The sequence below is a fragment of the Trichoderma gamsii genome (assembly GCF_001481775.2).
Source record: "Trichoderma gamsii strain T6085 chromosome Unknown Scaffold_3.2, whole genome shotgun sequence".
NCBI classification, from domain to species: Eukaryota; Fungi; Ascomycota; class Sordariomycetes; order Hypocreales; family Hypocreaceae; genus Trichoderma; species Trichoderma gamsii.
The window spans coordinates 1,262,751-1,282,419 of record NW_020171340.1 but is presented as its reverse complement, the minus strand read 5'-3'; the positions used below and the strand labels follow the sequence as shown (position 1 = coordinate 1,282,419).

The 19,669-nt window shown below is 49.2% G+C and overlaps 6 protein-coding genes across 6 annotated transcripts; 5 read left to right on the top strand and 1 right to left on the bottom strand.

The window, feature by feature from the left end:
• Nucleotides 1–692: 692 nt before the first annotated feature.
• On the top strand, nucleotides 693–3,233 carry TGAM01_v201400 (hypothetical protein; the record flags this gene model as incomplete). The annotated part of the gene is made up of 2 exons (XM_018804761.1): nucleotides 693–2,606; nucleotides 2,808–3,233. 2 exons carry the CDS (start codon nucleotides 693–695, stop codon nucleotides 3,231–3,233), a joined length of 2,340 nt encoding a protein of 779 aa, XP_018662029.1.
• A 3,925-nt stretch (nucleotides 3,234–7,158) lies between these two features.
• TGAM01_v201399 (hypothetical protein) lies at nucleotides 7,159–9,030 on the top strand (the record flags this gene model as incomplete). The annotated part of the gene is made up of 4 exons (XM_024548754.1): nucleotides 7,159–7,530; nucleotides 7,603–7,713; nucleotides 7,787–7,962; nucleotides 8,019–9,030. 4 exons carry the CDS (start codon nucleotides 7,159–7,161, stop codon nucleotides 9,028–9,030), a joined length of 1,671 nt encoding a protein of 556 aa, XP_024406570.1.
• Nucleotides 9,031–11,836: 2,806 nt separating this feature from the next.
• On the bottom strand, nucleotides 11,837–12,794 carry TGAM01_v201398 (hypothetical protein; the record flags this gene model as incomplete). Its single annotated transcript, XM_018804759.1, has 3 exons — nucleotides 11,837–12,100; nucleotides 12,172–12,425; nucleotides 12,497–12,794. The coding sequence occupies 3 exons, from the start codon at nucleotides 12,792–12,794 to the stop codon at nucleotides 11,837–11,839; spliced, it is 816 nt and encodes a 271-aa protein (XP_018662027.1).
• Nucleotides 12,795–14,734: 1,940 nt separating this feature from the next.
• On the top strand, nucleotides 14,735–16,287 carry TGAM01_v201397 (hypothetical protein; the record flags this gene model as incomplete). The annotated part of the gene is made up of 3 exons (XM_018804758.1): nucleotides 14,735–15,358; nucleotides 15,417–15,551; nucleotides 15,622–16,287. The coding sequence occupies 3 exons, from the start codon at nucleotides 14,735–14,737 to the stop codon at nucleotides 16,285–16,287; spliced, it is 1,425 nt and encodes a 474-aa protein (XP_018662026.1).
• A 761-nt stretch (nucleotides 16,288–17,048) lies between these two features.
• TGAM01_v201396 (glyoxalase/bleomycin resistance protein/dioxygenase) lies at nucleotides 17,049–17,501 on the top strand (the record flags this gene model as incomplete). The annotated part of the gene is made up of 2 exons (XM_018804757.1): nucleotides 17,049–17,256; nucleotides 17,338–17,501. The coding sequence occupies 2 exons, from the start codon at nucleotides 17,049–17,051 to the stop codon at nucleotides 17,499–17,501; spliced, it is 372 nt and encodes a 123-aa protein (XP_018662025.1).
• A 743-nt stretch (nucleotides 17,502–18,244) lies between these two features.
• On the top strand, nucleotides 18,245–18,771 carry TGAM01_v201395 (hypothetical protein; the record flags this gene model as incomplete). The annotated part of the gene is made up of 2 exons (XM_018804756.1): nucleotides 18,245–18,339; nucleotides 18,399–18,771. 2 exons carry the CDS (start codon nucleotides 18,245–18,247, stop codon nucleotides 18,769–18,771), a joined length of 468 nt encoding a protein of 155 aa, XP_018662024.1.
• Between the last annotated feature and the right edge of the window lie 898 nt (nucleotides 18,772–19,669).

Sequence of the window (19,669 nt, the reverse complement as noted above, 5' to 3'; positions counted from 1 at the left end):
ACCATCCGCACCTAGGTTTGTGCTTCTGTGGCTGCACCTCACAGTCTTTTAGCTCGGTTGCTGGAATATTGCCCGAGCTTGAGACCGTGTCGTTGCTTCCTAAAGCACTGCGGAGACATTTGTCCTTGCTGTAAGTTTCCACCATTGGATTTTGGCTTGCCTTGCCTTTCTAGAAAGCCTTGTTGCCCTATACGAAATCTTTCGATAAACTCTATTTTCTTTATTTCATCAAATTGTGCCGAAAAAGAATAATCAGCCTCGTTTTGGAACGCCTTCGACAACTATCTTGCAAGCCACAAATGAGCTATCGCCGCACTATTCCTGCGGGCCAAGCTTTGGTTGTTTATAAACCATGCGTTGCCCTCTACTCCACCCTTGTCAACACCATTCCTCACATATTACCTACTGCTGTTATGAGATCTCAGACCGTCAATGTGCTGACAACGTACTTTCCCGTGTCCCAGATCTTCCAAACTACCTAGATACTAGCTTCCCTGTCGCTACTCTTCTCAACCCGACAACAAATCCTAGTCCTTTCTATCCTATGATCTAATTCGGGACGACTTGGACACACACATCAGCTTTTATCACGACCCGCTTCCGCCTATTAAAAAAAAAAAAAACTTTGCAATATTACTTCAGAGAAGCCTTTACTTTTTTCCCCAGATTTTACCCCAGCAACAGTCCTGGGAATGCCTTACACGCCGCCCTCCCACCGATCTCCCGCCTCCTCAGCGACCGTTTCCCCGGATGTGAGCCGCCGATCATCAGTCACGTCAGGCCAGAAGCCTTCGCTGCCTCGTTCCGCCTCATATCTCAGCAAGCACCGTCGAACGCCGTCTGCCACGCCGTCCACCACTGAGGCCCATGCCACGCCGTCTCCCCCCTATGGATCCTCAGACGAAGTCAAGAACGCTGGCAACCCTCCTGTGAGCGCGAGCTTGCGCAAGTCTCCCCCGCCGGTGACTGACGATCGAGGAATCCCCAACGGTGCCATCATCTCCCCGCCTGACTCAGCATCATCCGATAGCGAGGATGACAGCCGTCCGGAGATTCGGGGGAGGAAGCTGGGGAAGCTTAGGGATGCTGTCAGCCAGATCCCCCAGCCCCGGACACCGTCGCCCCCGACCAAGGAGTTGAGACTAAGCGTTGACGACGATGCCACTCCTCGAAGCATCATGCACACTAGCTTCAGTGCCATGACATTGAGCGAGCTGAACGAGCTGGCCGAGCTTCCCAAGCGTCGAAAGGGCCATGTTCGATCTGCCACCGACCCAAATGCATCTGCCATCATGACATCTGCGGACAACTCCCAGACTGTCTCGGAAGACTCTGAGGATGACATGCGGCCTAAGCCTCCCATGGTACGCAAGAAGTCTGGCGAGCTGGTCCGTCCGGCTCTGCGAAACTTCAAGCGGCCCTCGAGTATGCCCGGCACTCCTGTGTTTGCCAAGGCAGTTCACTTTGACTCCCATCTGGAGCACATCCGCCACTTCCTCCAGGTCGACCGACCTCTTGCCGTCAGTGCAGGCTCGTCACCAGTGGAGAACTACGAAAGCGATGCTGAGTATCCCTTCCCTGGAGGTGAGAAAAGGGGGCCCGTTGCTCGATCGCCGCCATTTGATTGGCAGCTGATTACGAACAACTTCCCCCATGACTCCCCCCAGAGACGCGAGCAGCCTGTCCGTGTCGAGAAAGTCTGGCTCTCTCCGGATCAAAAGTCGATGATGGGATCTGTCGTTGTTTCCAACCTCTCCTTCCACAAGACTGTTGTATGCCGTTTCACATTGGACTACTGGAAGACGACTTCCGAGATCGTTGCCGAGTACAAGCACGAGGTCCGCCCCGTCGTTACCCGCGTCAGCCAGGATCGCTTCCAATTCTCCATCAAGCTGTCGGACACCACCAACCTGGAGATGAAGACGCTGTACTTTTGCGTTCGCTACAGTGTCAATGGCCAGGAGTACTGGGACAGCAACAACAACTCCAACTTCCAGGTCGACTTTCGCAAGCAGTTCAAGCCGCAGAATGGTAAGAACTCCTTCCAAGGTGCTGGCTCGCGGTCGACTGGCAGTCTGCCGCGCAGCAACCGGAAGCAGAACCCTGCCGCCGCCGGTCGGTCTCCGCAGATGCCTGCTTCGTTTGATGATTTTAAGAAACCAAAGTTTAAGTTTGATGACCACCTGGACTACTTGGGCGAGCACAACACTCCTGGCCTCCGCCTCAAGACCAAGTCCACTAGCAACCTGGCCAGTGACAACATTTCTAAGGGCCTGGGCCTAACCGCCCCCAGCGGACTGGCCTTTGCCAACCGCTATGATTTCGGTGCCTCCCTGAGTGCTGCCGTCCAGGCGGCCAAGGATTCGGCCACCAAGGGACCGGCGACCAAGGACAAGGATACTTTGTATATGAAGAGGAATGTCCGCGACAGCCCGAGCCCCATGAGATTTGGCCCTCCCCTGAGCATCCCGTCAGCTCCGGCACCCAGCCAGTCCACTGCTGCTGCTGCCGCCGCCGCCGCCGCCGCTGCTCCTGCGCCCGGTGTTGGCCTCGGCCTCGACCTTGCAAGCTCCTCATATGAGGAGCTCGTCAGTAAATACTGCTTTGTACGTACCCCCGGAGACCACTTCAGCGTCCCCCAACCGCCCCAGCCGCCTGCCGCCATCTAGTTGTTGGTTACAAGGAAACGCAACGGAAACGGAAGAGGCTGGAAGTGAAGATTGGGCTGGAATGTCTGAAAGAACTAAATCTACAAAAATGGGATGGGAACTGGTAGCTGACATTTGGTTTTTCTTTTCGTTTTACAGTTTGGCTCCAAGACATCGACCGCGGCTTCGACTCCTGGCGCGACCAGGCCCGATGAGAACGAGAGCGTGAGCCCGACAACGGTGACCTCCGCAGTAGTTCCTCACGGCCCTCTTCACCATGCCGGCCCTGCGGCTCACCACAGCCTTCATCATCCTCAGCGCCCCGTTGATCTGAAGATCCATCGGCCGCTGACTGCCGACTATCTCGCGGCATCGCACTCGTCTTCTCTCGACTCCATGTCCTCTGTGCTGATCAGCAGGGACCAGCCGTCGGCTCCCAAGTCGATGCCGATGCCTCACATGAGATCGCCATCGCCGTCCTTCTCCACGTCGCCAACTGATGCTCCATTTTTCGCCCAGCAGATGATCCAGCAGCGATTTCGCTGGGGCGGAGAGCCTCACACTGCCACCGCCATCCGAGGCTAGATGACTACTGGCAGCGGCTACCGGACGAGGACAGCTTCTATATGCAGGATATTCCTCAGTTAACGATTTTTTTTTATTTTTCACTCAAGATTGATTACAAATTTTACAACTGGTTATTTTCGGTTTTGGACAGCTAACAAAGCAACAACAATGTCCCTTGTTTAACAAGACGAGGCTCTTCCACATGGCCTTTGTCGCTTATTATCAGCAATTGTTTTTTGGACTCGCCTTTGCAGTCTCCGCTTCTTTTATTCAACAGCAACAACTAAAGCGAGAACTCTTTTCTTATTCTTTTCTTATTTTTTTTCTTACACTATTTCCTTACTTTGCTTTCGGCTTTGTGTTTTTAGCTTTTGGAGTTTGGTCACATACGACAGGGATTCTGATTATTTTTTGGCTTTTGCTTGGCGCTCACAAGGGCATATGGAAAACCGGCTCTCTTTTATTTTGCGCTCTGGGTTCGGTTCATGACAGGTCTTGCATTGGAGTAACTTTGCCACTACGGTTACCTCTCCTTTGTGGTTATCTCCTATCTGTTTTTTTTTTTTTTTTCCCTATTTTCTTCACTTTGCTCTACATGTCTTACGGCTCCAGACCGTTATGAACAAGCGGAACCCGGCGAATTGATAATGACCTGTCGATGCTCTCATTTGTTGTTTAGGGAATGGACTGAAAGGCGGCCGACGGGGTTGGTGCTTAGGTCCAGGGTTGCATTGGGCTACTACGAGCAGGCTGGTTACGGGAAAGGAAAAGTCGGTTGCTAATGGTATTGGTTCAATTGATTCGAAAGGCATTCTGGTACTACTACTACTACTTTTACGAGAGAGAGAGACAGAGATCAGACATAAATGGAATTGCCTAGATTAACAAAAAAAGATATGATTCTCTTCAATTACGCCGCTCCCTTTGTGCTATGCTGAGCTTTTCGTGTGAAATATTATGTTATGATTACATGTGACTGCATGTGATGACCTGTCCATGCTGCATGGCAGACTTGGCTTTTTCTCTTGGACAGTCGACGGCCCACTTGGTGGCGGTCTTTTGACTTGGGGGACGTGGCGTGAGGGACCACAGCCAGCAAAACCCCAGCTTGGAGCTAGAGATCCTGGCAATTCGGTAGTTCACCATGTTCAATACGGAGTTGTACAGTAGTCTACTGGGCAGGGTTGCCAAGGTTGTTTACCTAGAGGGGAGGCAAACATATCCCGCTATTCGGCATCTCTCCTCTCCCATCATTGTTAATTCAGAGGCGAAGCGTTTTGTCAGCACTGGGCGGCGGCGACGAGCTCGGCAACTTTGCGGGGGGCGAAGTACGTGCATGAAAAGTCGAGCCATTGGGATTGGGCAGCGTGCCCGTCTGTTCGCTCCTCGCTGCGGCCGTGCTATGCATCTCAATATCTCATCTCAGGGCGTTAAACTATTACTTCCACCCTCTCTCTCTCTCTTATCACTCGCCCGCTGTTGTTCTATTGAGCCTATCGGACGAGAGCTTTGCAAGACGGAGGAACTATCTAGCTATCAATAAAAGTATGACATGAGTGGTTTTTGGGAAAAGCTTCTCGTAAGGCACGGCAGAACGCAAGCAAGCAAGCAAGCAACCGACGTGCATTTTTGGGCGGATGTGCATGAGAAGGGGGAAAGATGGAACATGTGGTGAGAGAGGAGTGGCTGTTCTTATAAGGTTGCTTACGTCTTGATGCCTGACGATGGGGGCGGAGGGGCTTTTTATTGATTTGACTGGTATTGTTCTAGCCGTAGTAGAATTTTATATACGATAGTACCTATTTTCCTTTATTAGGGGAGTGCGTATGGAGACGCGGGTACGTGTAAGATGCATGACGGTATGGAGAAGCAGGATTACGAGTACTTGGAGTACCTGTACATGAGGCCAAGGCAGAGGCCATAGGGGGGCGTGCATGGATGACTGTGATAACGGGAAAGATGGAGATGGAAAGGATCGTGAGGGGGGTTATATGGAGTTAGATAGCTAGATAGATTGGAAGCTAATAAGCGATGAAGCTTTTTCTGGGTACGAAGAAGATGCTGCGACTGGGCGATTTCGCCGGATGGGGTCAGACCCCGTATATGTCTCAGTGCTTCCTCTGCTCCGTGCTCTCTCTCCATCTGGGAAGTGATGGAGAAGAACAGCCAAAAGCACCTTATGCGAGCATTGTGGAGAGACGAGTGAATATGGGCCCATGGCTGTGGAGACGAGATTCTTAATCGAGAGGGTCGTGCATCGTGAACATGGATCTTGATGCGGTGGTACATATGTATATTCCAGGTTGCTGCATCGCATTTTGGCCACCGGCCGTTGGTAGGATGGGGAGGGGGACAACTGGATGGATGGACCCTTTATTCCCCCAATTGTCCTTGTTTTCGCTTCTTTGCTTTTTTTTTTCTTCCTGAGATGCATAACTGGGTGCTGATGCATATGCCAACCGCAACTGCAAGCCTCAATCGCGCCAACGAGAGGCCAATAACCTGCTGTAGGCGCGCATCATGGAAGGCTGTAATGCAAGAGAAGGAGAAATACCTCTCGGATTACTCCGCGGTGCTGTATGAATGCGTAATCGTGCTGCTGAGTTGACACCATCGCCGATGCCTCTTTTTCTCCGCTGGGGCGGGAAGCGGAAGCTGTCTTCCAAGACTTCTTCTCTTCTGGTGGAAGCCATATACTGACTGACTGAGCTTAGCTCGAAGGGAGGATTTCTTTAGTATCGTGGGCGGGACTTTGATGGCGCCGATTGGCTTGCAAGTGCCGTTGGGCTCCGGGCCATTGTTTATGTGGCGTGACATTTCACTGCATGTAGAATTAGGTAAGGGGGGGGGAAAAGGCTCCGAGACGGCGATGAAGGGTTACCTTGATGAGGTATGAATTGATTTTGAGGGTATGACGTGGATGAGCTGTTTTGACATGACTGTCGTACCGTTTTGTAAGTCAAAATGGTAGACGGAGGAGAGCCTCTCAGGCCTCCAGGATCAAATACGCGCAAATAGATAGACATACTAACTAACGTGCCTATGAGAGCTCCGTAAAGCTTCAGTTGTATGTAATGGGTTTATTTGCGCAAGATAACACTGTGCTGGGTACTGGCTGAGGGGATCTGGAATGTGCTGTTCACAGCTGTAGCTAATTGTGTTGATGGGAACCAATTTGCCACTTTGCTCATCCCTTTAAAGATAACCTTATGTGTGTGGCGAGAGCTATCCGGCACACACACACCATCAATTGCACAGCTACCAGCCATCTTTGAACAGCTTGGAAACAAGAAATCAAGCTTTTACATCACGGGCGGAAAGCTGCCGAATCCATCTCGTAAAACCAGGGGATGCGCCCTTCGGCGACTTAGAACGGCTAGCCCACCGGCTGTCGCGATTCGTTACGAGCCCATATCAAGTATGGCTCCAAACGAGCACTGCCACAATGCTTCTGCAAATGAGTAAGAGACTATGACTCTCTGAGCCGTGATGAAATGAAAAATACGCCTGAAGAGAGAAGGAAACCCGTTCATCTGAGTTGAGGCTCAAAATTAGATGGGGCAGACCTGCGTGGAACGTACGGGGTGGCCTTCCTTTCGATGCTTCGAACAAATTTTTTTGTGGTTCATGTCGATATGCTAGTATGGTTTTGTAAAAGTGCCGCCTGAACTTTAACGGTTCAGCTGAACAAAATACCCTTTTGGCAGTGAATTGTCGGTTTCAATCTATTTTTTTTCTGCTTCAGCTGCTTCACGAGTGAACTCCTGTTTCAAAATTGGCAGATGCCGGTGCCAAGACGAGAAGAGAGAGACAAAAGGCAAAACTCTTCTCATTTCATAAATTGGCTGCCGTAAACCCTCGTCGAATCGAGTCCACCCGAACATGTAACCAATTGCAACCAGTGAGTGCGGGCGCTCCGGTTGAGGAAAAACACACATCCAAGATGCGTAACGCGGTGACGGCCATGAAGATCCCACCGTCGCTGTTGAGCTGGCGCAGCGACAGTTGGCGCAGCGATGGCCGCACGGATAGCTTCTCAGACGAGTACTTCAAGCGCCGGAATCAGCTCAAGCGGCTGCTTCTTGCGTGCGCGTTGCGGTGGTTCATGACGGCGGTGTTGGTGATGGGGGCGTATCTGGTGTTGTGGCGGTATTCGCGGAAAGCAGCCATGATCAGCACGAAGAAGAAGGAGTTCAACACGCTGATTATCGCGCTGTCGATTGCGCTGGGTTTGAATATTGCGAGCTCGCTGAAGCATCTCGTGAGGGAGTTGAGGTGGTGGGTTCTGAGTTGGCACGAGTGGATGCCGAAAGAGGTAGGCAATGTTGAGCTGCGCCACGATGAAAAGGAGGACGTTGCTGATTCTGAGTCGTATTGACATTGATAGGCCGATTATATTCTGCAGAGCGAAAACTTTAGTAGTCTCTTCCAGCTGGGCTATGTGACGCGTCGGCATTGGGTGAGGGTGTATGTGCTGTTCTGGGTCATGGTCAACGTGGTAGGTAGCATCAAACTCTGATTGGAAAGTCAAGTATGCTTTTGAACCAGTTCAGCTAATTGTGACGAGCCAGGCCTCGCAAATAGCTGTCGCGACGCTTGGCTTGACTTACAACATTAACTCGGCCGATACTGTCGCCGTGACCGTGCCTGGGACTGTCGCCATACCGGACATGACCAATATCCAGACAGGCAAAGTGTTATCGACCAATTCACAAGCCATCAGTGCTCTAAGATACACTGCAAACAAGTGAGTGTTGACTGTGAAGACGTGAGTGGCGTGGTAGCTAATTCTGACCTCCTCAGCTACGGTCTTGTTGCTCTGGCATACGGATATGGCCCCATGGATGAGATGCCTCGGCCTGGAAGCCTCTTTAACTCGGATGCAGATCTGATGTACTGCGAAGAAAATAAATGCTATTACGTCTTTTACGAAGCAACGCCAGATAATCTGGACTACTACCAGTCGGTGGCGACGAACCGAACGATATCTACGGAAGCAACATGCCGGAGCTGGAGGGTTCTCAGTGGAGGAGATGGAACTCAACGCATAATAACCATTGACAACGCAAACAAGACCCAAATAGCGATTCCCGCCCAGAATGGAGGGTCGCAGACAACGTTTATGGTCGATCCGGATCGCGGTTCCGGGCCGACGTGGGGGCATGTCTTGGCGTTTGAGGCCTCGGCAACAGATCCGTGGTTTTACAACTGCAACATCACCATAGGGCCGGTTACTAATGTTGAGCACCCAGTGCAAGAAGTCGGCGTCAACGTCACCAGCCTGGCTGCCTCAGCCATTGCCCTTCAGGGCTACGGCGCCTCGACCTTCGGAGTCAGCTTCAACAGCACCCGGCACTTCCAGTTCCAGAGCTATCCGGCCGAATCCTACTACGGAGGACCCCAAGGAGGCAATAACACCGGCATGGGTCAGCTCATGGCAGCCTTTGCCGTCGGTGTCGTTGCCATCACGGCACAAGTCAACTCCAACGTCAACGCTACGGGACTGCTGCCACTGAAGGCCATCGAGCTGGACATCACCAGCTGGGTCTATGTGCACATCATCTTGGGACTGACGGTCGGGCTGCAGCTGCTGCTGGCGGTGATTGCGGCGGTGATTGCGAGCAAGGTGACGATAAGGGATCATAGCTGCGTTGGCTTGGCGGCGGCGCTGCAGCCTTTGCTGTGGAAGCTGGATAGTAGCGGAAGCAGCCGGACGACGTGTGAGAAGAGGATATTCGAGAGACTTGGAGAGGGTATCAAGGTGAGCTATGTTAAAGGGAGGAGCGGTTTATACTATATAAAAGTAGACGAATAGGGGACTGCTGCTGCAGAGTCTCTGTGTATCATATACCTAATGCCTAATACTATGCTCAACGAGCACGAAATGCAAAAAAAGATAAAGTACTATGAATCAAAGAACTACTCGTATAGCTCAGCGAACAAGGTCCATGCATCTAGGTTCTTGTTGGAGTCAACAACGCTCCCACAATCATCACGAGTGTCCCTATCTCACCAACCTCGGCCCTCCAGTCTTCCCACCCCACTGACCAAAGTGTAACAGCGTCATCGGTCAACAGCAGCTTCATCAAGACTCCCGTTTTCAAGAGGCCGTGTACAATCCGCTCTTTGGTGTAGATTCTGAATTCTCTTTGCCATTCCTCTATGCCACTTGCATTCCACAGCGCCGCGCTGTTTGCCAGGGGTATAAGAACGAAGCCGCAAGTGGGATAACAAGAAGCCTCAGTTGACATTTCAATCAAAATGTTGAGTATTTGAAAGATAAGCACCGTTCTTCCCAACAGATCAGTATGCATTACAATTAAATGGCAATTAATAATAAGCGTGCTCACCGTCTCCTTGATTCGTTGAAGATCCAGTCCATCCAGGTAACGCCGGGGTCATCAGGAAGCTCTGACTTGCGAATTCCGCCGGCCGTTGAGGTTAACGCGTTGAATATAAGCTTTTGTGATTGTCAGAGCACAACGCATGTCATAAAAGTTGGTGCACCGCTACTTACATTCACCGTAGTGAGAAGGGCGGGTTCGAAGCCGTCATTGTCCGCCGGCACGTCCTGGATACGCAGCAGACAGTAGACGAGCAAGGCTTGGAAAGCAGCCAGGAGCTCCCATTTGTCATACTCCATATGCTAGTAACGGTTATTCCCGAGTTCAAAATAACAGCTACCTGATACATACTTTGAGCTTTATTTTTTCCTGCTCGAGCCTAATGAGCCTCCATGCAAGCTTTTTGCTGTCATCAGTTCGGGTTTTGAACAACGAGACTAGGCCTATGCAGTTAAGTAGTGGCTGTTCATGAAGGAAGTATTAGCAAAGGGCATCAGTCTTGGAAATGTCGAGTATTCTGCTTAGCTGGATAACGGGCCTTTGAGGATGCAAGGGATACAAAAGCGAGCAAGCGCATCAACTGACCTTTTGCCGCGGCCCTACTCCAGTCTCAGCCCATGAGGCTTGTAACGGATTGATAAAGGGCGGCAGTGAAGCTTTTTGGAGTACCATGAAAGGATAGGATCGCAATATCTGTAATGCCAACAACACTAGGGGTCCTTGGGCTGGCTTAGAAAACGTCCGAGGTACAAACAGCGAGGGGCTAGGTAAGTCCCACGGCTTCAACGCAGATGTGCCGTTTTCTACGTCACAAAAGTCTTCGCTCCAAGGAACAACCAAAGGCTCGATGCCAAGTTCAATATAAAGTGGAGTCTCAAACAGCACTCCGAGACCAGTACTCGATATCTCTTCGCTTAGCCATTCGAGGGACGCTGAAAAAGTAGGGGAGCCCTGTGCAAATGCGGTGGTTTCCAAGCTCGCAGATTGACCAGACCGTATGGAGAGAGCCAAAGTAGTTGCACTTTCTTGAGGCGCCGACGGCTTACCTGTGGAACGAGTTGTATCACTTACATCGCTTCCACGCGACTCATCCTTTCGCTGTGATGCTACAGCAAACTCGCATTCAGCACTCCGGTCACGACAACGACTGCAAGCTTCTGAAGTAGCGTTTCCAGGCACGATACAGCGAGTTTTTGCCCGAATGCATGCGGCGCAAGACCGCTTGCGAGATCTGTTCGTGTCGGGTAGTTTGGAACGACAGTAGTAGTAGTGCCGCCTGCTTGACGATTCTAAACAGATAGGCATCAGCGGGTGTTCAGAAATAAGAATAGCTTTCGGAATAATTCCTATGCCATTTCATATTTATTCTTATTACCTTGATTGAATGTTTTCTTGCACAGCGGACAATGGTGGCTTGCTTCGTGGTTGCTGGAAGGAGTTGAACGTCTCTGTCCCGTATGCATTCTGATATTGCTGGATGCTGCAGCTGGATTGTTGCGGCTCAATGTCAATGGTGCACTTGCCAGGAATTGCACTTTGTTGAATACATCTATTCCGTATGGATACCGAGGGACATGAATTGCCGTCTTAAACCCCTGACGTCCATTTCACGGAGTTCCGTGCAACAGTTGGCTTATTAATCGCATGTGTCAGGCATGGCAATCCTGAGTTAGTAATGCCACCTCATTTATTCGGGTTTAAGTGCGATTTAGTGTCTTCGACAACGCTATAATGTGGGCCTGACGGGGTCGTTGTGCCTTCTTCAGGCAAGACTTTAGCCAATCGTATTGTTTCGAGACTCGGAGTTAGCTTTGCTCGCATAGTTTCCTAAGTTCCCAAGTTCCGCTCCACCAGCTCTACGCAGATCTTGGAAAGGCCATCTCTCGCGTTTCGGCCATAGAACCACCCGATCGATTTCTTGGCACTTTCAATCTCCTGTGCTATTTCCGAAAATCACTATAGCATCGTGAGTTTCAAGGGTGGCATCGTAGGGATGATTCCACGTTGAGCTGTATCATGGTCTGAAAGGCAGCGACGCCGGTTTGACGTAGACAATATACGCGGGACTCGCAACCGGTAGCTTTGATGGCGGTAAAAAGAGCTATGGATCTTTAAATAAGCACAGCACTATTTATTCTTACTAGGTATAGTCTATTTAAACATATGGCATCGTGCAATGAGGTGGAGCCAACTTCTAGAATCCTGCGAATAGCTGTGATTCAACATACCACTCGACAAGACCGCCGAAAGAGGTGTCCAATACCTAGTACCGCCCATTTACATGGTTCCAGTAACTCCGCCACTGACTGAAATCCACTGTGCGGTAAGCCAGCGGCTCTTCTCCGAAACCAGGAGCAACGCAGCATCGGCCATGTCCTCGACTGTCCCGATTCGTGCCTCAGCTCGTGTTTGCGCCTCCACCACTTTCAACATCTCCGCCGATGAGGTTCCGTCGGCGGCTTCCAAGAACGGCCTCGCCAAGTCTGTCAAGATTGGTCCGGGAGCAAGGGTGTTTACGGTAATTCCATGGCTACGGCCGAGCTATTACTTGTCATTAGAAACAGCCTGTCTTGGTGATTAGGGGGATCCTGATAGACAGAAGAAAAGCTCACCTGACCAGCCCAGGATGCCGTGAGACTGTCTTGCGCCGCCTTTGTAGCGCCGTAGACTGCACTGATTTCGGGGCCGAGCTTTGAGGCGATGGAGCCGACGTTGATGATGCGCCCGCCTCTGGGCATTTTGCCTATTCCAACGACTGCTTGAGTCAGGTAAATTGGGCCAAAAACGTTGATCCCAAATTCTGCTTCTAGCGATTCTGGCGTTGCCTCTAGGATATTCTTAGCAGCTCCATATCCAGCGTTGTTCACTATGCCGCAACCAGTCATCAGCCACCTTCAAGTCTCATGTAACGAATTAGAAGTCTTATAAAGTACATACCGAGAATGTCAATGTGAGAGGCTCCAAGGCCTTCCAGAGTTTCTTTGACTATCTTTGTCGCATTGCTGGCTTTCTCTACCGCTCCTTGTATAACGGTGGTCTTGGTTCCAAACTCCCGACTAATATCTGCTGCCACCTTCTCAGCCCGCGACTTGGAGCCCTCCGAGACATAGTGAATCGCAACATCGGCGCCGTTTCGGGCAAAAGCTCTGGCGATGGCAGCGCCAATGCCATTTTCTCTGCCCGAGCCAGTGATCAAGGCGGTCTTGCCTTTAAGCGAAAGAGTGTCTGCAGTCATGTTTCTGTTCAAGTCAAGTGAAGGATGTTAATACTGAGTGAATAGGATTGGTTTGGAGGCCGTTCGAATTGATCTTTATAGTTGCATTCACATTGTTGACATGGAGGCACAAGTTGCCTAGATTTAGCTGAAAACACATGCTTAGAAATCACTGATACTATTCACGGCTCTCCGTGAACGACGAAGTCGCCTGTTTGCACTGTAAATGACGATTGCGATTCTCATCGCATGATTTTCTGGCGGAGATATGAAGTTATTACAAACGTATTCGTAGACTATACATCGTAGACCCTGGCTGATTTTCCGATCAAGTAGTCTAATTTTCACAAGCTAGTTTCTGAATTCCGCATCTAGTGCGGAGAATAGTCCGCATAACCGCGATGGATGTCCCACTTCAGCAGAATTACAAAGCAACCGGGGTGAACTTCACGGATATCCGTGAAATAGATCTCCAGGCTGTCTTGGTCGTGGTAAGTTTTGTAAGCATGGATATACTTAATCCTCATATCGCTTCAAGATGTTGCTTATATATTTTAACCCCCTTTCTTTTTCAATTTTGCTAGAACTGCTTGAAGTTGCATGCTAAGGGTTTATCAAACCCTCAAAAGTTTTCGTCAATTGACCTGTTCCAAAGATTCTATCCCTCTCATGCCTTTTCTCAAAGCTAGCTTCGTTATGAGGCTAGAAAACACTCGATTCAGTCAGTTTGTCTCTACTCCTTTGACAATGTTGTGATCTGCGACATTCTTGACAGGTCTTTCATGATCCTGCAAAACTCAGAATTGATGTCCACCAGGGAGAGCCTTGCCTTTGGTAACACGACTTCCTCCTTAAGCATTTATGTACGCCGGGGGAAGGGCTCTCTCAAGTTGCGATGCGGCGCTCTCTATTCGTTCAAAACTGTCGAGCTCTCTACGTACTTGATAGAGCCGTTTCTCTACATATAGCTCCAGGAAGCTTTAGAGCTGGTTCACTCGCCCACCAACCACGATGAGTGGGTGGAATGAATCCAGCAGCACAAATTACCGACGTTGAGGGTCCGTAGTACTACTTTTGTTGACTTGTCCGTATCTCAGTGGGCAAGGAAATCCTCTGAGTACAGGAGCGGAGCGAGAGAGGGAGGCAGCATTTCCGTAGGCAAAGTCCATATCCACTCAAGATCGACCAACATCACGAAGCTTCAATTATTTCGAAGATGTTATCGGGCTACAGATCGGTGAGTTGAGGTGAGGAAAGCTGGCTACCACTTCTCGTCTGCTGTAAGAGGAAGCGTGACCCATCGTTCTAAAGGCCATCTATTCCAGACATTCGCGACAATGAAAGCTGCAGCTGGTTTTCTAAGGGGGGTCTTACTGTGAAATAAGAGGCTGTCAGTTACCGATGCTTAGATGCATCTACTATGTGAGCTCGTCTGGACTGTTCTCAATCCGCCATCATTTGCCATCATGACCAAGCAGCGGCCGGTTTTGTCTGGATGTGTCATTGCGAAACTCAATCAAGTCCCTCCAAGGCTGGAAATGAATGATTCCACACGAAGAATCGCATGCCATAGTACGGTATACCGAGTATTCCCCGTAGGACGATTTCAGGATTTCAAGGAGCAAAAGTATTGATGGTCCATAGCGAGGCTTTAATACCCATAATCATTCTTCCGCCCTTGGCTATAAGAAAACACCATTCCTGTTATGGAAACCAGTACCCTTGTCATTCTGCTGCCCCGCATCACACGCCACTCTTCGTTTCCTTCTCCCGTTGTCAAGCGGAGCTCCCCGAAGACGCTAAAGAGTCAGCATTCATGGCACTTCAAGAGTGAAACTCTTAAACGCGGTCTCATGAACCCTTTTCGTTTTTCCAGATCTAGCTGGATTTTCTCCGTATTTTTCTGCAAGGTTCTCATGTATACTCGTAGAAGTTGATTCCTCATCGCCAACCCAGACAGGATGCCCGATCTTGTTTTCATTACGGCGACCAATCGGCTGATCCCCGATGACAAACAAGCCAGGAAACTTATACGGAAGCAGGCCATGAGCAAGCCTGCCCATGCCAGACGGAAACGAGGCGGTTACGGACAGCATAACCTGATACAATATCCAGTTGGAATAATCAACGAAAAAGAGAGTGAAAAGAGATACTATGCCGCTTGGGAGGCAATCCGGGCCATTGTACCGAGCCTACCGAGCTGCTCGTACGAGAAATTGAGGACGCGGTACAACTTTGATCTTCTTGATCTGTCACAACTGACCTCATTTCACATCAGCTACGCAACGGCAAGCTCTCTTGCCAGCAAGCCCGATATGTTAAGCGACGTTCTCGGCCGCCGGCATTGGTCATACTTGAACTATCTGCCAGGCCGCATCGGGCAAAACGGTGCTCTGGACAAGGCTGCTGCATGTGTGGCCGCTAGAGCCCAGCAATGGCTTGCTTCTCCATTGGAGCCGGTATCCGGAACCATATTGAAGCTATATTCGGAAGCATTGACGGATCTTCAAGCCGAGCTGCAGTGCCCTGACGCGTGTCTTGGACCAGACGTGCTCTGTGCCACGGAGCTTCTTGGAATATACGAGGTAACTTGATTACACGTATACAAATATCTTGAGTCATTCTGCTTACAAAGTTACATAGTTATTGAAAATGTCCACTGAAGACGCTTGGAACTATCACTCCTCAGGAGCAGCAGCACTGATCAAGCTGCGAGGCCCTGAACGTTGTCAGAGTGACTTCGAGAAGGCACTACTGCTATCCCACGTTGGTCAAATTGTAATCTTCCCCTGACATCTCCGCAAAGATCTATCTAGCGCAAGATCTGTAAGACTAACGATGCGCCTAGTTCCACGACGCGCTTAATGTTAATCAGAGTTGCTTCTTGGGTGATGGCGGATGGCAAGCCGTGCTGCGCGCAATACCTACAAACGACAATCTCTTTGACGACAGAAGTGAGCCAATTGTGTCGTTATTAACCAACATTTGCCATGTGCCAGAGTATTTCCATAAAACGACGCAAATTATTTGCATCACCCGCGACGATACTCCAGACTACTGGATTGATGATGTTGTGAGCAATCTACATCGACTCCGGCACGCATGCTTGCAATGGCAAGAGGAATATTTTGGATCAGCTGCAGCGGGCTGTCCTAATAAGCCAATAGATACAGACAGGCAGCATGAGGCACTCGGATTCAGCTTTGCCGTCTCCATCGTAATCAATCGATTGCTCTTCAGCTTGGACCCGATAGCGAATGCTTATTGCGAAGAGACGGCACAGAAGTTTGCATCGAAAATCCTTCAGATCAAAAAGATCAGTTTGTCGAATGAATCTCAGGCAGAGCTTTTCATGGCGATCAAACTCGGTGTTGCAAGGACTGCCCAAGCCACAGCAGCAAAGTGGAATGACTGGTCTAAGAATGCTCAGCTTGAGCCTTCGACCAGATCTCCTCTGATGCCGAAAGAAGTCTTCGCCGATTGGTGCCGCAGAATGAACTGGGAGACGCCTTGATATGACAAGAATAAAATAGGCATTTGGAATATTTTGTATCTGGCGAGGGGGTTATTTGTAATGTATTGTAACATTTCAGGGCAGATTGTGTGAATTAGACTCCCATCGTGCATTGTATAACTCCTCTGAATTGTAATCGTACGGATAGGCTATTCCCCACGACTTAACCATTTAGTATTAGTTCAACGGCTTGTATAAGCAACTGCTTCGTATATATCAAAAGATTCCAGTTATAATATGCATAGATATACTGAAACCTCCAACAGCAACTCTCCGCACCAGGGTACTGGCCTCTTGAATGAGTTTAGTGCCCACTCTATTTCTCCCAACGGAGTCTTTGCCGACTGACTTGCCGCCGGGCGGCCACTAAAACGACGGGGGTACTGGCTACCGAGATGGTATTAGCGTCGCTATTCGGGGTCCTCCGCCAAAGCTTGATCTTCGTGGCACACCAGAGAAGTCGCAGCTGATGATGTAACTAAATGCATTGAAGTTGGGGCCGGCAATGAATTATGTGTAATCATCGATAGATTGCGGGTATTCGGTTTGCATAGACTTGTGATTTATCATCGCTCGTAGTGGGCGTTATGAGATAGCTCCACCTGAACTGCGTTTCGGAATTGAATATATAAGACCGTCGAGTATTCCCTTCTGGAATCGAAATACAATTCACTCAACAAACATTCAACTTCAATCAAGACAATCTAACACATTTGCAATTTCTACTTTCTACTCTATTCACAACCTTTCAATCCGCCAAAATGCCTATCGGACACGTTCTCATCAGAGTCGCCAAGGCTGACTTTGCTCCCACCGTTCAGTTCTACACCAATACCCTCAAGACTCTCGGACTGAATGTCCTTCCTGGTTTCCCAGAGGGAATGGTTGGCTTTGGCACCGCTGGACCCGAGTTCGTCCTGTTGTCCAGCGACAAGTCCAGCTATGCTCACGTCGCTTTCCAAGCAGCTGGTAAGTACAAAGTCACTCTCGTTTTATATACATTTATGTGCAACTCTTCAATCGTTATAGCTTCTGACTATTATGACTTAGATACCAAGGCTGTTGATGCTTTCCACTCTACTGGTCTTTCTGCAGGCGCAAAGGACAACGGCGCTCCCGGAATTCGAGCTGGAATTCACCCTCAGTACTACGCTGCTTTCATCTTTGACCCTGTTGGCAACAACATTGAGGCCGGCACTTTGACTTCCGCTTGAGGAAGACTTTAAGAAACTCATGGGAGATAGGACTGGGTTATGGAAATGAGTACGCTGTATTTAACACAGGGTACAGCTTGGAGGGTCATATTAAGTTTGTACAGATAGCTAGCTATGAATGATTAAAACTTGTTACAATAGTTGACACTGTGTTGTGCATTTCTTCCTGTGCCTTTGAATTATATTGTATGTGTAATTGGTTTTATATGATAACGGAGGTGAAAGAGCACCAGTTTACTCAAGTTCAGTTTCACCACTGTGCAATGACTCTCAAGTTCCAACCGTGAAGTATTTAGTCCTCAATAACTCATCGTTAAACTGCTAATGTGTTCAGCTGGCACAAATGGCGCATTCCGAATCCTGTTATACAAGAGCTGTAGCAGCCATTAAGGTTTTTCGCGCTTCTGTGCGGATACCGCGGAAATGGCGCAGTCTGCAAATGCCGACAAGCCGCCCCGACAGCAATGCCGCTGCTGTGCCGCTGCCAAAACGCGAGCGGCCATGATGCAACCCGAGCTAAAGCAAATGCTATGACGCTGTAACAATAGCGCCGTAGGATTGGGACTAAGCTGCATTGCTATATCTGTGGTGCTGAGGTAAGATATATAACTAAGAGGCAGCTCGGGTTTTCTATAAATACCTAGACCAGAAAGATGTAGAATATCGAAAGTTTCTTCTTCTTCTTCATTCTTTATACAACTCAACAACTAAAGCAATCCCTCACAGCTACATCTCTGCTCACAATGGCCGCGCAAGAAGGACGAGCTCCATACCCCCCATTCACGGCGGAGACAGCCCAAATTAAAGTCAAAGCCGCACAAGATGGGTGGAACACCAGGTTCGCATATCACATATCGTCCCTTATTACTACTTGAGTTTGCTTACCAGAAGTTAAAGAAACCCAGCCGGCGTCAAATTGGCGTACACTCCGGATTCCATCTGGCGTAACCGTGACACTTTCTTGCAAGGCCGTGACGAGATTCAGAAGTTTCTCACGGATAAATGGAAGAGAGAGAATGGCTATCGCCTGCGAAAGGAGCTCTTTGCTTTCACAGACAATAAGATTGCAGTGCAATTCTGGTATGAGTGGTACGATGAGGCTGGACAGTGGTGGCGCACTTATGGCCTCGAGGATTGGACTTTTGCGGAGAATGGGCTGATGAGGAAGCGCCAGATGAGTGGAAATGATGTAAAGATCAGCGAAGAAGAGAGGTGGTTCAAGGACGGTGTTGATGTGAACACTGTAGATATTGCAGAGAAGCACTGGTAGAGAGAGAGCATCAATTTGAAGATGCCGATATATATCCTTGAATTCGTTCTTACGCGGTTACATTGTGTTTTGAGTGAGAACAACAGCCGCTAGACAACTGGTTCAACGATAGGAGAACTTGATATGTGTAAATTAAACATGCTAACACTTAAATGAGTCGACTGTTGCCATTGTTCATACAGCTAGGAAGTTTTGTAGTAACCTATACAACTTGTGCTGTTCGTGAGTTTCTTTTGCCTCGCCAGCAAGTTCTGGATATATCCTCCATGACTATGCGTCACATCAACGGTTCTCGCTCCCGCGTATTATCGGCGCCTGTTCCCTATCTCCAGCTTACCTGTAACATTTCGGGCGACTGTCACCCCAGACAAAATGCGTCTAGCGCCCTAGGGCTGCATTGGCTCCGGGGATAAGTGCGGAGCTTCGGGGCTTCTGACTCAGCGATTCCGCAAGTTTTCTCTCTTGTTTCCACGTCTAGGCGGAAACCGGGCGAGGATATTAACATAAAGTGAGAGAAATACCTCTTCAAGGAGCAAGATTATAAAGACGAAGCGATGATAAAACGATTGGAAAGCATGAATAAGATGGGAGCACTAAGCCGAAGAGAATTGAAGGTAAGCTAGTAGGGTAGGTAAAGGAAGTAAATTGGTGCAAGACGAAGTATTTACAGCTAGAAGATGATGGTAATAATGAAGCGCAACTCGATTTGGGTTTATTAATAAAACCAAGACAATGTTCTATTGGGCCACTATGCTTCCTATTCTCACTTATAGATAGCTGCAGACAAAAACGGACAAGTAATGCTTAATGGAAAATTGAAGCATACACACATCGATTTTGGGAATAAAAATTAGGTGCAGATTGCTTACCCAAGCTTGCAGAACAGGAAAAGATAAAA